This window comes from Peromyscus eremicus, chromosome 2 (assembly GCF_949786415.1).
Source record: "Peromyscus eremicus chromosome 2, PerEre_H2_v1, whole genome shotgun sequence".
NCBI classification, from domain to species: domain Eukaryota; kingdom Metazoa; phylum Chordata; class Mammalia; order Rodentia; family Cricetidae; genus Peromyscus; species Peromyscus eremicus.
In genome coordinates, this window is record NC_081417.1 from 39,554,213 (window position 1) to 39,568,197 (window position 13,985).

Consider the following 13,985-nt stretch of genomic DNA (forward strand, 5'->3'; position numbering starts at 1 on the left):
CCCATGCCACAGATGTTGTCTAGGGTGGGGTGGCCGGTCTGAGGCAGGCTTTTGTCTAATTTGACACATCGTCAACGTTTCCATCTAGGAGAGGGACAGTGACAGCCAGTATGACGGGTGCTGTACAGTGTTAGTCACTGAAGGCTTATCACCGACTGCACACAGGCCCTCGGGTGCCAAAACACTGTTCGCAGACCAGTCCTGAAAAGCCTCTCCAGGTGGCACCGGTACCTACCAAAGGACATCAAAGCCACTGTTGGCAACCACTTGGCAAGGCATGTGGAGAGTGTGCAGGGGATCCACTAGTCCCAGGGTGGGTTTGATGGCTCGTGAAGCGATGCCTAAAACATAAGGAATTTTCATATATTAAAGGTGTGGCCCTGCTGGACACTGCTGGACACTGCTGGCCCTGCTGGACACTGCTGGCCCTGCTAGACACTGCTGGCCACTGCTGGCCCTGCTAGACACTGCTGGACACTGTTGGACACTGCTGGATACTGTTGGACACTGCTGGCCCTGCTGGCCACTGCTGGCCACTGCTGGCCCTGCTGGCCACTACTGGCCCTGTTGGACACTGCTGGGCACTGCTGGCCCTGCTGGACACTGCTGGTTACTGCTGGCCACTGCTGGCCCTGCTGGACACTGCTGGACACTGCTGGACACTGCAGGCCATGGCTTACACAGAAACTGACAGGAACTACAACCTGGGGCTTATTTCCTATTCAGTCTAAAATGTTGTTTACTAGCATACCACGGGCCATTGTTCTACACCTGGCTATGTGACACTGGACAAGTCACTTAACCACTCAGAGTTATCCCAAGATTAGGCCTTACACAGGTGTACATGCACACACACACACACACACACACACACATACACACCATAACAATACTTGAAGCTATAAGAATATGATTAGATAATATGTACATAAGTCTTTTAAAAACCGTAAGCTGAATTTAAACATTGCTTGTTTTTGTTTTTGTTAACAATGTCAAGGGTCATGTAATTTAATGAAGATGAAGTTACTCTAAATGTGTGTTGAATGTCAGCTTAGTTTGCTACAAACTAAAAAGGCTGGGAGAAGTATATTGAGTCAAATTCAAGGAGAGGGTCATTACTACCACAGCAGCCAAGGGTCCAGAGGTAGCCCCAATGACTAGATGACAGGAAACAGGACAGAAGTGACCTGGGGATGGGTCTGTAGGGCCTGGCTGGGGTGGAACCTGAGGCAACTTTGTGGTGTTATGGGGATGTCTAGAACCTTGATTGGCCATGTGTATTTGTTAAAACCCACCAAGTAGACTCTTGAAAAGTGTGCATCTTATTGTATAAAGTCATGTTTTGATAAATTGATTTCAAATGTTAAAAAATGTCAAAGAGTGGAATGAATACCCACTTCTCATAGATCCAACCAATGACATGGGCAGGAGAATGGCCTATTAAAATTCATGGATTCAGGGCTGGCGAGATGACTCCATGGCTAAGAGCATTGCTCTTTCAAAGGACCTAAATCAGGTTCCCAGCACCCAGTCAAGTGGCTCCCTTCTGCCTGTAACTCCAGCTTCGGGGCATCTGACACCTTCCAGCCTCCAAAGGCATTCCCACAGCAGTGGAATACATTTACACATACACATAAATAAAAAAAAAATATATATAAAAAGAGATGCATGGCATTTTGATAGAGTTTTCAGGTAATTCTCAACAAGAAGCTTACCGCCTATTTTTATATACACTTGGGAAGAGAAAACATGTGTTTGAGTTCCCTTAATTCCTTGATTTCTAAATAATGGCACCAAAGACAAGGGGGTGAGGTAGGAAGGCAAGAGAGGGCTGGAGAGATAGCTCAGTGGTTAAGTGCACTGACTGTCCTTCCAGAGGACCTGAGTTCAATTCCCAGCACCCACATGGTGGCTCACAACCACATGTGTTGAGATCTAGTGCCCTCTTCTGGCCTGCAGGCCTACATGTAGGCAGAATACTGAAATATATATTTTATACACAATAAATAAATAAATCTTAAAAAAAAGAAAGGCGAGAGAGAGAATTTTGAAAGAATTATGAATAAAATTCTTACCAGTTTTTACTTTCAACTGTTCATAGTCAAAAATGGCAACCCCTGTAGTCTCGCTGCCAGTTCCTGAGGTAGTTGGAACTTGAACAAAACAATATTAATATTAGATTAATACTCAATTCCACCTCAGAAATAAGAAGCGAAGACAGAAAGGAAGTGTCGCTGACCTCACTGTTTGACATCTGTATAACATATACGCTAAGGAGTCATGTGATGTCCATGCTTGCTTTAATACACATGTGTGTTCTCATCAGCATGTTATCTCTGTGGCTATGTTAGCACGCATGTACGCAATCTATATCTGTGCTTGCATATATATGTTTAACATACATTATGATATTTGAGTGTACATGCATGCTTAAAATGTATATCATATCTATCTGTATTGACATGTGGCCCATTTAACATTTACATGGCTTCTACATCTGTTTAATAACATAATATAACATGGCGTCACTAACATGTATGTATGGTTAACATGCATGTGTGTTTAATATGCATGCTATCTGTATATGTACAAATATGTTTTGTGAATTTATATTGAACATATAATAAAGTGATACACATGTATGGTTAACATGCATGCTGTCTGTATCTGTGCAAACAAGTTTATACATATGTTGTCTATGTCTGCACTAACATGAAACTGTTAAATATATGATCTTTGTTGCAACATGCATGTATGATATCTATGTCAGCATTAACATGTGTATGTTAATCATACCTGTGTGGGAAATCCGTGCCATACTAACAGCGAGGAGCTCTGGGAAGCTTGGTTCTCTAGAGCCAGAGACTGAGCTGCCCAGCACCTGGGGCAGGAGCGCTCACACATCCTGTCTCTAAAAGACATCTTTATTCCCTCTTGGCAACAGGCACAGGGGCGAGTCGCTTTTGCTGGGCCCTGTGGTTTTGTAACGCTGTCAAGTTTCTAAACTTTACTAATCACCTCTCTGTGTGACGCCCACACGGTTTCACCAGCGCCTTCCATTCGCCAGACTCCAATTACGCTGCTCCCTGCTGATGTCTCATTCATGTCACAGCAGCTCATCTGCCATGGACCCCTTCAAGTCCCTGCTGTGGCTGTTTACCCTGGGGCAGAAGGGAGGGCAGAACCTAACGTTCCCCTGTTCCTGGTTACTGTGTTTTAACAGCAGAACTTCCGTGAGCAGTGCGCTAAGGGCTGTAGAAAAGAGAGGGAAGAAAAGTCTAGAACGTCCCAAGGCCCCCCTGTGGAGCACTCAAGATACTTTTGATATGGATTTGTGCATGGGGCACATGCGCATGCTGGCCACATGTCCCAGGGAAGACACAAAGCTCCAGGTCAGCTGGAGAGCCATCATGTGGAAGAAAGGCTTGAGTCATTGAGAGAAAACACCAATTGTTCTCCCCAAGCTCCTCGGTGTCTGGGAGATGAGACCAAGCAGATGGGTCTGGGGACCAGGCTGCCAACAGAGGGACCTACCAAGTGTCAACCAGGGTCCCTCCTCCTCCACGCAGCGACACCATGGCCTGACACTGTAAGCCTCCTCCCACTGACCCAAATCGTCGCTGTGTGCAATGACGGACGCCAGAGTTTTCAAATAAGTAAACTGCTGCCTGCTTTGTCCTCTAGTTAATGCATTGCTTTGAAATGAACAAAGCAGAGGTTCTGGAAATGTAGACTTTGAAAGGAACAGCTGGCAGAGCAGCACAGTACCCAAGGCCTTCTTCTTCTTCTTTTGCCAGTTGTAAAATGAAGCAAATGAGCGGAGTGTTTACCTGCAATCAGAGGTCTCAGAGGCACGGTCACCGGCTTCCCCTTCCCAATGGGGGCGTTGACGTAATCCAGGAACTCAGAGGCGGGGCTGCACGCATACAGATTGGCAGCTTTACAGGTGTCCATGGTGGAGCCCCCACCCACAGCCACATAGGCATCAAAGGCTCCCTTTTTGGCAAATTCAATCGCATCCATGAAGCTTAGAGAACAGAAAACAAAAGAGCATTACACTATATTTAAAAACATAAAATACACCGTCACGCTGTTAAGTAAGGCCCGGGACAAATTTTCAATGCAGCCATTTTTGTTGGCTTCTGCTAAAGTAACTGTCAAGCACACTAAGACCTTACCTTCTGTCTGTGGGCTCCACCCTCACGTCATCATAAACCTGAAAGCTGATGCCGTTCTTCACCAGGGAATCCATAACTATCTGTACAGGAGGGAGCTGGGAGAGGTTCTTGTCTGTCATCAGGCAAACATTCTTAGCTCCCATATTCTGCAGATCCTATAATAAAAATGAACTCAGTGTTATTGACTACAACAACACTGGGCAAGTTTAATGCGGTCTTTAAGAAGAACAAAGGATTCAATTGTTGTCCATTAACGCTGGTGTTTACAAGACATAATGCTTGGAGGCTGCAGACGCCTCAAATACTTGCCATGCCCACTTCCTTCGTAACCCCCGCTCCATATCTAATGTTTGAAACAGCCATCTGAAACGAGAAAGAGATTCAGGTGGATTAGAGTTGGCCAGTGTATCTCTGAAAACCAGAGGGGATGCCTCGTTGTTCAGAGAATCAATTATATGCTCTGCAGCACCGGCCTCTAGTTCTCCTGCCTCCTGGCTTCCCGCTTCTTTGAGCAAACCGTGGCTCCAGATGTACTGAAATGGTGCATTTGTCTTTCCCCAATACCCAACAAATTCCCATTGTTTCTTCAGCTGTCAATGTCTGTCCTCCTGAACCCCCACATCGAAATTAACTCTCAAATTTCTTACTTTCCAATTTAACTGTTTGTTCTGTGGTTTTTACCCCTTTATTTATCTAGCCCTCATGTGCATCTGTACACGTCCATGTAGCCTCCCACCCACCAACACCACTGAGAGGTGCTCTGTGGAAGGCCTCCTGCTGGACGCTAATGAAACCAGAGAGGCACGGGCTTCTGAGTTCACACACAAAAGCAGAGCCTTCACACTAACGCACACAGGCCACTTTACAATTCAAGAATGAAACAAAACAGCCGTGGTTTGCTTGATTCATGTTACAAAACTCTTTAAAATGGGGATTTAAACAATCCAGGAGGGTCACCTGGATCTCTGTCACCCTCAAATGATCTAGAAACCACCACACATTTTTCAAGTCTCAGCAACCATGAGGGGCTGAGTGGAGGCTGGGCCTTCAGAAGTGGCTTGGGCTGTCAGAGGCCCCCAGTGAACTAATTTATCACTCTAAACTAGGGGGCCAGGGAGTTAAACAAACAATTAAAGTAATTCCGTAATTAGTATGCCACTTCACTCTTCTTCCAAAAGATGACTTCTTTCGTTGAGTAAGGCCTCGGGGCAAATTTTCAGAGACTCGATACACAGCACATAGAATTCAGAGTCTGTAGAACTGGGAGTTTGTCATATTTTAACAGCTATATAAAGGACAGTGTTTTGAACATTCTTTCTGTTTCCAGACTACATTCCACTATTGTGCACATTGCTGCCCAGCGCCTGATCGGAATGAGACTGCACAACACCAGTTAACAACAGAGTTCAAACGAAACACTAACGCATCAGCAAATTCTGTGCGCCACCCATAAAAGAAAGAATGAGTCGATGAAACCTACCTCAAATGCATATTCTGTCGTTTTTCCAGAAGGTGAGAGTCCAGGGGCTGGAAGTGCAGAGAGTAACATCAGAGCATGCACCAAAAAATAAGCCCACATAATAGGTTTTTTGATAATAAAATCCAGCAGTGAATGTAAACATCTTCCTAAAACCTTACCTCAAAGCACACCTTTTTGGCATTTCATGGTTGTACATAAAATATAGATCAATATTTACAAAAAGTACTGAAAACCGATTTCTAAAATTTCTGTATGAAGCTAGTTGTTATTTGGGGGCAATAAGGGGCCATCAATACATTTAATATTTAAAAAAGTTGTTGTGTGTGCATGATGCCTGTGTGTACGGCAGCAGCGTGTACCACAGCAAGCATGTGGAGGTCAGAGGGCAATTTTGTGGAGTTGATCCCCGTGCATGCCAATTCTGGGGCTCCAGCTCAGGTCACTGGGCTTACATGGTTAAATGTCCTGATCACTGAATCACCTTCCTGGATGCTTATCTTTCCTTTTAATCTACTCATCTATAATCAGTTCTGGTCAGCCTCAAGATCAAGGGAAGTCAACAGCATCACGTGCACTGCCCAGTTTTTGCTGTTAAGGAGACCAGAACTAGATAACACCACCGCCATGTTGTTCCCCGAGGGCAAAGGTGTCATCCTATCCAAAGTCAGCTTTCCCTGACTCCTCTATGGCTCTGCAGACATTCTTGCTGTAGTGTTTCTGCTTCTGCTGCTGAAGTTCAGGTCAAATAGTATGTTGGAGTTCTCTCTTTCTAAGCCATTCTCCAAGCAGAAAAAAAAAAAAAAGCCAAAAAAGCTTAGCACAAAAGAAAATTCTGCCTGTTTTCCCAAGGGCCTTAAAGGCTGGTTCCACTTCATGGCTGGTGGTTAGAGGCCCCATCTGCCCCAGGGGGTTGGGGGGGCACCTCTTCTGGAGCAGGAAAAGGCCTTGGTCACTGACCTCTTTCTTTCGCTCCTCGTCAGGCCTGCTGTGGCCTCCCTCTGCTCAGGAGCATGCATGGCTGACCTCTCTCTCCTTGCCTCTCTGTTCATAGCTTACCTCCTTCCAAGAAGAAAATTTATAATTCATGTGTCAATAATTCATGTGACGTCCTGGGGACAGGCTAAAGCTACCGTGAACTATTAGAGTCCACCGGGTCTGACAAGGATTAAGGTGGTGGGAGCTGAAAACTTTTGTTATTATTTTTAATTGTTAAGAAATAGATAATTTTTAAAATGTATATAGGCCAGATTTTTTCTTCTAGCAATCACCTTACTTTAGCTTTCAGAGTTGTCTTTTAACCCAAAAGCCTTGTTCCTGAAGAACCTAAACATTCTTAAAGTATCATAAGCGCGTTTTCAGTTTTGAAAAATACTGTATTTTATATTGGAAGCATAAATAGCATGAAATATCGTGCACATAGCGAACGTGGCACACTTGGAGCTTGTATTAACAGTTTCACAGTGAGAGAAGCTATTTTCACCAGCCTACCTCCACGTGCCTTGATTTCCCTTTTCCACACTTGACCCTAATGTACCGCCCACGCTAGTGATAGGAAGCAAACAGGCTGATGAAGTAACTCAGGATGCATTACCTTGGGAGTAAGTATGAGAATGTGTTGGGCACTGGCATCTAGGGAAAGGAAAAAAGGAAAGCATAAATAGAAACCGGAACCCAAAAGTGAAAGCCTTCAAGTACTCTTACACCGCATTCTAGTCCTGAGACTGAACGGGGTCGCAGCTGGCAGAGTAGCGAACAGAAGTAACAGAAACTCCAAACTCAAGGTAATACCGGAGACAAAAACCAGCCCACCACCGTCTTATCAGCCCAGACAATCCTTGTCGTGAGGGTATTTGTTCAAGCGATGTCTAGCAATGCCTGCAGGCAGCCCTGGGAAGCATGTGGCAGGCACACACTGATGGGGTCCTGGATTCATGAGGCTCCAGCCATGACAGGTCAGGGGCTTTGACTGAACCACGAGCCTCTTCCCACTCAGCTCTCAACCCTGGGAACTTTCTATGTGATCCTCCACATCTTCAAGGTATTCAGTTCATCTTCAAACTGGCTCTGGACTTGAGCTCCTGGTCCCACACTCCCTCCTCTATCACAGCCCCGGGCTCTGTGAGCTGGTCCTGTCTCTATAGCACGCACACCTAGCACATCCTCCTTCCTGAAGCCCTGTGTCCCTGCACTTTCCACATGTTCTTTCCTGGAGATTTCTCTTCCTTCCCTGCCACATCCGCTGCTTCTTGGACAGTCCCTCCTGGCTTCAATTTCTCCTGTTCATTTGTTTCTCTTTATGGCTCAGAGAACCTTGCCACAGCGGAGTGTCGGCAAATACTTGGCTGCATAGCCTTCTCCCCACCGCGCCAAAATTCAAATCTGGAGTTAAACCACTCAAGGAGGGAAAAGGTAAAGGAGGAAAAGGGTGGTTACTACTCCCAAGGCTCTCAGGATCGCAGAACGTCCCGGGGTCCAGACAAATTATAGAGCAAGGCTGCCACCTAGTGGCCACCTGCTTCCTGCAGCGGGCAGGAAAGTGGCCAGGCCCAGGCCAAGCTTACATCTAGCTCTTTCCTGCGTTCAACCTTCTAAGGACAAGAGAAGTGAAGGGAAAAAAGACACACGAAATCAGTGCTGGGGACATGGCTGCCTCTTAGCGCTATTCGTGTTATTTTAAGTTCTAAGACTAATGAACTCACATGTGACCCTTAGCTGAGGTTCCTGCTTGGTCCTCTCTTCCTTCTGAGGTTGCCCACCTGTGTTGACTGACTTCCTCAGCTCCCTCCTCACTGTCCTTCCTGTCCTATGAAGAGATTCATGTCTGAAACCCCCAGACTTGCTCATCCGTTGGTTTTCCCCCGGCATACATTTACAGGCTGTTTCCTTCCATCCAGCACACTCCTTGGTCCCTGAAATCAAGTCACAGCTTCCAGTGTGGACCCTTACTTTGTTACTGGAGCCTTTCACATACCAGTGTGAGCTCTGGCAGTCTTAACTAGGCTCAGTTGCTTGTCCTCAATAGGCCAATGAAAGAGTCAAGAAAGTCAAAGGCAGAGAGAGATTTATTCAATGGGACAGCACTGGAAAGGGGTCTCCAGTGATCCCCCAAATCCATCATCCAGGATCCTGATACAGGGTGTAGGTTTAAATGGAGGGGCGGGGAGATGGCTCATCAGTTAAGAGCATGTACAGCTCTTCCAGAGGATCCCGGTGGGCAGGTCGCACTTCCTGCCCTGTCACTTCTGTGACCTGGGCGGACCCTTCCGCTCCTTCCTCACTCCGCCACGCCTTACACATTCTGTTCGCTCCTGGGCTGCCCTCAGCCATCTGACCCTTTTTCTCCCTTTTCTTTAGTCTCACGTACCAAGGCCCCTGACAGTTCTCCACTCACCTCTCAGCCTTCCCACGGTCTGCTCCACTGTCATTTCTCATTCAGATGTTCACTAGTTTCCAAAGTGGCTTCTGGCTGCACCTTTGTAGCTCTAGACCCAGTGTGGTCGGGGGTGGGGTGTTTCCCAATGACCCCATTCCTTCAAAGCTGCTTCCGGGGCAAATAAAGTGCAGACCCAGCCCTGCCCCCTTGGCTCCTCGTCTCTGGCTTTCTCCTCATCTCTTGGCTTGCTCAGCTCTGGGTTTTAGCTCCTGAAAAACGAACCATCTCTCCTGTCTCCTTACTTCACTCCCTCCCACATCAGGAACTTTGCCCTAGTTATTTCCCTGCTTGGGACCCACCTTCCTTTTCCTCTAGGTAAGTGTGTTATCTCCTGTCCGTTCTGGGGTCGTCTTCTGAGGCCCCAGGGAGGAACCCTTTCTCTGTGGCCTGATGGGCTGCACTTCCAGAGGACTTGGCTTTGATTCCCAGCACCCACAAGCTGGCTCACAACCCTCTGTAACTTCAGGTCCAGGGAATCAAATGCCCTCTTTTATCCTCTCCAGGCACACGAGATGCACAGACATACAACCAGGCAGGCAAGACACCCATATACGTAAGATCACCTGCTTCAAAACCCATTCCCCACTTCCTTTTCCACTCCACTTCCCACTGGCATCAGAGTGTGCTGACGGAACTGCATCCCATGCGGTTGTTCCAAACACGTTCTGGGTGACACTGGTTCTAAGGGTTATGTTATTATTATTATTAAGTATGAATGCACAGGTTTACACAAAAGAATGCACTTATTCCTATTGCAGGACTCCTCAAACCACTTTACGTATCAACACAGACGTCAATACAGTAGGTAGCTCCCCACGTTTATTTGGTCATGGAATTATTGTATCACCAGGTGCCTTGATAAGCGAGCCATGTGGCTTCAGGAGCTTTCTGTTATTCATAGAACGTAACTTACCATTTTACCATAGGCCGGGGGGACAAGGATCGCAAAGCCAAAGTTCAACCTGTGGCTGTGCCATTGCTTAGCCATGGGGCACTGAACACATTATTTTCATGTTTCTTCTTATGGTAGAGGATAGTAAGCCGGAGTTATCAGAAAGCTAATTTCTGCTACCAGCAGTTCACGTGCAGCGTAGGCTACCTAGTATGCACCAGCTGTTTGCCTTCCGTGTGCCAGTCCTTCCTGCCTCCTAGGAAGGCCGGCTCAGACTCCACTTTTGGGCCCTGGAACTGCAACCGTCCCTCTCTGGTGCGGCTCTTCCCTCTGCCAGAACTGCTCCCCAGTCCCTCTCCTTTCCCGTCTCCCAAGACCGTGGACTTTCACACTTTCTTACGCACGCGCTCAGCCTTTCTGGAGGGAATCAGGTCAGGGAGGGTAACTGCGTGTGGTCTTTTCCCTTTTGGAGCTCATCTGCTGAGATAAGCTACAGGTGTCCATGCCCTTAACTAGATCCCTAAGTCGCCTGTGCTTTCCAGCCTTCCGTTGTTGTATGCTCCGAGAAGAGCGGCCTCTGCACACAGATCCAGTACACACGCGTTGCTTTGATATGTTAATTGTCTCAGCCACAGAGCCAAGTTCTACTCGCTTGTCACACCGCGTGGGACCAGGCCGGCTTCTCTGGGACTGTTTCTTTAACGCTAGCTGTGCCACACTGTTCCAACCCGTCCTACCACGGTTTCAGGCCCTGCACCGCGCACTGCGTACTGCGTACTGCGGTGCTGCTTTCCGGAATTCTGCAAGTATTCGGATTCCGACTGCCTGCCCGCATGGGCGCACACAGGGGTTGCCCAGCACTGTGGCATCCTTGGCGCCGCCTGGTACTCACGCTGTGCTTTGCAGGTGCCTCAGCAAGTGTGTGACCCGAGCGCGTGCAGCTGCAGCCATGGCAGGTCTCCTTGGCCTCTGCCTGCTCCACCCCCACGGCCGGCCAATCCTGGCGACTGGACACCAAGAGGCAAACTTCTGTCTCTAACTGGCTCTGCAAGGTCACCTGACCCAGCTTTAGCCCATTTTCCAGGAATCAGAACCAGGACAAGCACCCCAGCTGCCAACTCAGAAATTGCCTCAAGACTCCACAGGGCCTTGTGTACACTTTAAAACCAGAGCTGTATCTCAAAAACAAGCCTACAACCGACCAATCAAAGCAAGTCTTTGAAAGTTAAGTTCTCTGTGAACAGTTTTGGTTTTGAGAAAGTTCTCAAGATGAATACTTAGAACTGTGAACCAGCAGGGCTCCGCAGCCAGTGGAAGGGGTCTCTAAAGATGGCCAAGTCCAAGGAACTTTGTTAGCACATTATCCAAAGCCAGTAACAACTGAGTATTATGAAATGATTTGAGCTTTCCTTGCATTTTCTAAAGTAACCTTATAAATATGAAACATAAAAAAGTACCGACAGCCCAACTCCTAGTTCCAAACCTGCTGTCAACTGACAGATAAAAAGAGCAGGGTGGTGGCCACTCCATTTACAGAAAACACCCTTCCCTCAATGCTGGATTTGCTATTAATAATTTTCAGGAGATATTTATGCAAAGATAAGTTTATTAAGATCAAAATAAGACAGTGATAAGGGAAAACACCCAGGACAGCATTAACCATGAAATCTCCTGCTGGGTGTGCCCGCTCGTTTATAATACCAGCCCTTTGGGGACAGAGTCACAAGGCCTCAAGTTCCAGGTCAGCCCAGGCCACATAGTCAATTCCAGGCCAGCACAGGCTAAAAACTAAAACCCAAGTCAGTTAATCAAAAACCACCGGTTATCAACAAAATGACAAGTATTTTTTGGAGTAACAAGGTTAATTACCATTATTTACTATGGTTCCAAATTACCATGTAAAGCAACATGTCCATTAGGCCAAACGCATCACCTTCACAAACAGCAGTGTACTATGCTTTTAATACTATAGTTAGTGCCAAAAGAACTTCGGAGCTTTCCGAACACAAGTGGCCTTCCTGTAACCACTGTAACTACTTTGTGTTTTTTTCCAGCACACGCTATATTGGCACCCAGGTCATCGGCTTCACGTACATCTTCTACTGACAATAAAAGTTAAAAGGGACGCCAGGTGTGGACATACTTTTATTAAGTAACCTTTACAACACTTGTAAACCACAGGTAGACTTGGTTTTTCCCATTCTCCCTGCTTTGATAAATACACAAGCTCTGTTACAAAAATAATGCAAAAATGTTGACACCAATCTACTATGCCCCAGAAATCTGATCAACTCTTACCGACTATCCAAAGTCAAGATAAAAAAAAAAAAAAAAAAAAAAAAAAGCAGGCGGTTAACTTACTCCTGATTCTGACCACATTATTTCTCTAATTCTCATGTTCTCAAAATATGCCCTTAATTTCCAGCCAGTGTCTCTGTTGTGGGGAAGAGATTATTCGTAGTCCAGCACCGACTCTCCCGAGGGGAGCCAAGCCGGTCCCTTTAATCTCCAATGGGGGCAGCTGCCCCCTGCACCAGCCTGCGGTGGTGTGCACAATTTAACCCTTAGCTCAGACAGTCCTCGCTTTGCAGAACAGGTCCGGGGGGGAGACTACTACTTCCTCCTCTTCCCACCTTGGTGCGGCACTCCTTTCTTCTTGCCACCGAAAGCGGGAGGCCTGGAGTGCTTCTGGCCTCCCAAGCTTCCTTTCCTCTTCTCTCCCTGGCCCGGCGGCCCCCCTTTTCTCCTGCTCGAAGGTCCCTGCCGGCCCCCCTTTCTCTTGCCCTTCTGGCCCATTTTCCTCCTCTTGGCGGCCTCTTCTTGGTCCTCCTCCCTCATCTGCTTGTTGGTAGCCCTCGTCACGTCCAGCTGAGGCTTCTTGCTGTTCATGACTCGAAGTAGCTCCAACTGGTTCTTCTTCTCCGCTGCCAAGTCCCCAAAGAGGGGCTGAAACTTCCTCTTCTTGCCGGTGCCCCGGGGCGCCTTCTCCTTGGGGAGGCGCTCCTGGAAGCGCCCCACCGAAGCGGTGGAGACCTTGGCCACCTGCATGGCGCGACCCAGCTCCTCTTTACTCTGGTGTCCCGTGGGGTGCAGGCCGGCTGCGCTGGGCATCTGCGTCTTGTGCGCCCGGGCCAGGTTCCGCAGCCGGTTCAGCTCGTTCTTGGCCACGCGCTCCTTCTTGGCCTGAAGCCGCTTGGCGAACTGGTCTTCCATGGGGTCGGCGCCGCCAGGCACCTCGATCAGCCATTCCTTGGTGTCGTCCCGGGCTCGCTGGTAGCCCCAGCGGCGCCGCCACTGGCCACTCACCTCGTCCCACACGAGGTTGGTCTTCTTCTTGGGACGGATGCCCTTCAGGCGCGCGAACTGCTGCCAGCGGGTGAGCGGCCGCGGCCGGGGCAGCGGCTTCTCGCGGGGCAGGCGGGTGACGGGCTCCGGCAGGCGCGCCACCACCGCCTCCTCCACGCGCTCGGTCGGCAGCCGCCACAGCTGGTTGATGAGCAGCTGCGTGTTGTCCCGCGCCAGGGCCCGCAGCTCGGCCTCGGGCGAGGGTCCGGCCTGGCGCAGCCCCGTCGGGGGGTTGCGGTCCGAAGCCAGCAGGTTGCCCAGGTCGAACTCCAGCTCCAGCTCCTTGTGCACCGTGATGCGCCGCAGCCTCTCCGCCTCCTCCTGCTCCGCCTTGGCCAGCAGCTCCTCCACGCTCTGGCCGTCCATGGCCCCCCGCTTCCCAACTTGGGGCAGCAGCAGCAGAAAGTAACTCCACTACAGCAACCGGCAACCACGTGCGGACGTCCGGACTCGTAGTCCGGAAGAGCAATGTTCACTTCCGGGTTACCCGGAACCGGCTCACAGTTGGGCGGCTAGGGAAAGGCCGGCAGGGGGCGGCATTGGAGAGCTGATGGGTTTAGAGGCGGGACCTGGGCTCGTAACCGGATGTGGACCGGACTGGCCCTGGGGGTTCGTTGCTGGAAGACTAATAGGCTCTGCGCCCGGCTGGGACTACGT

The 13,985-nt window shown here is 48.7% G+C and overlaps 2 protein-coding genes across 2 annotated transcripts in view; both read right to left on the bottom strand.

Moving 5' to 3' along the window:
• The window catches only part of Adhfe1 (alcohol dehydrogenase iron containing 1), a 29,595-nt gene extending 18,622 nt beyond the window's left edge, over positions 1-10,973 (bottom strand). Inside the window, exons 1-8 of the mRNA XM_059254036.1 lie at positions 10,876-10,973; positions 7,250-7,287; positions 5,659-5,705; positions 4,488-4,541; positions 4,179-4,333; positions 3,831-4,027; positions 2,076-2,153; positions 236-341 (exon numbers count right to left, since the gene is read on the bottom strand). Coding sequence (XP_059110019.1) covers positions 236-341; positions 2,076-2,153; positions 3,831-4,027; positions 4,179-4,333; positions 4,488-4,541; positions 5,659-5,705; positions 7,250-7,287; positions 10,876-10,934 — 734 coding nt within the window. The 5' untranslated portion in view covers positions 10,935-10,973. The remainder of the gene's footprint in view (positions 1-235; positions 342-2,075; positions 2,154-3,830; positions 4,028-4,178; positions 4,334-4,487; positions 4,542-5,658; positions 5,706-7,249; positions 7,288-10,875) is intronic.
• Positions 10,974-12,319: 1,346 nt separating this feature from the next.
• Positions 12,320-13,775, bottom strand: Rrs1 (ribosome biogenesis regulator 1 homolog). The gene has a single exon (XM_059254037.1). It carries the CDS (start codon positions 13,692-13,694, stop codon positions 12,597-12,599), a length of 1,098 nt encoding a protein of 365 aa, XP_059110020.1. The 5' UTR covers positions 13,695-13,775; the 3' UTR covers positions 12,320-12,596.
• Between the last annotated feature and the right edge of the window lie 210 nt (positions 13,776-13,985).

Excerpts from the sequence above, each read along its gene's own strand:
- Rrs1 (XM_059254037.1), bottom strand. The coding sequence starts at position 13,694 with ATGGACGGCCAGAGCGTGGAGGAGCTGCTGGCCAAGGCGGAGCAGGAG.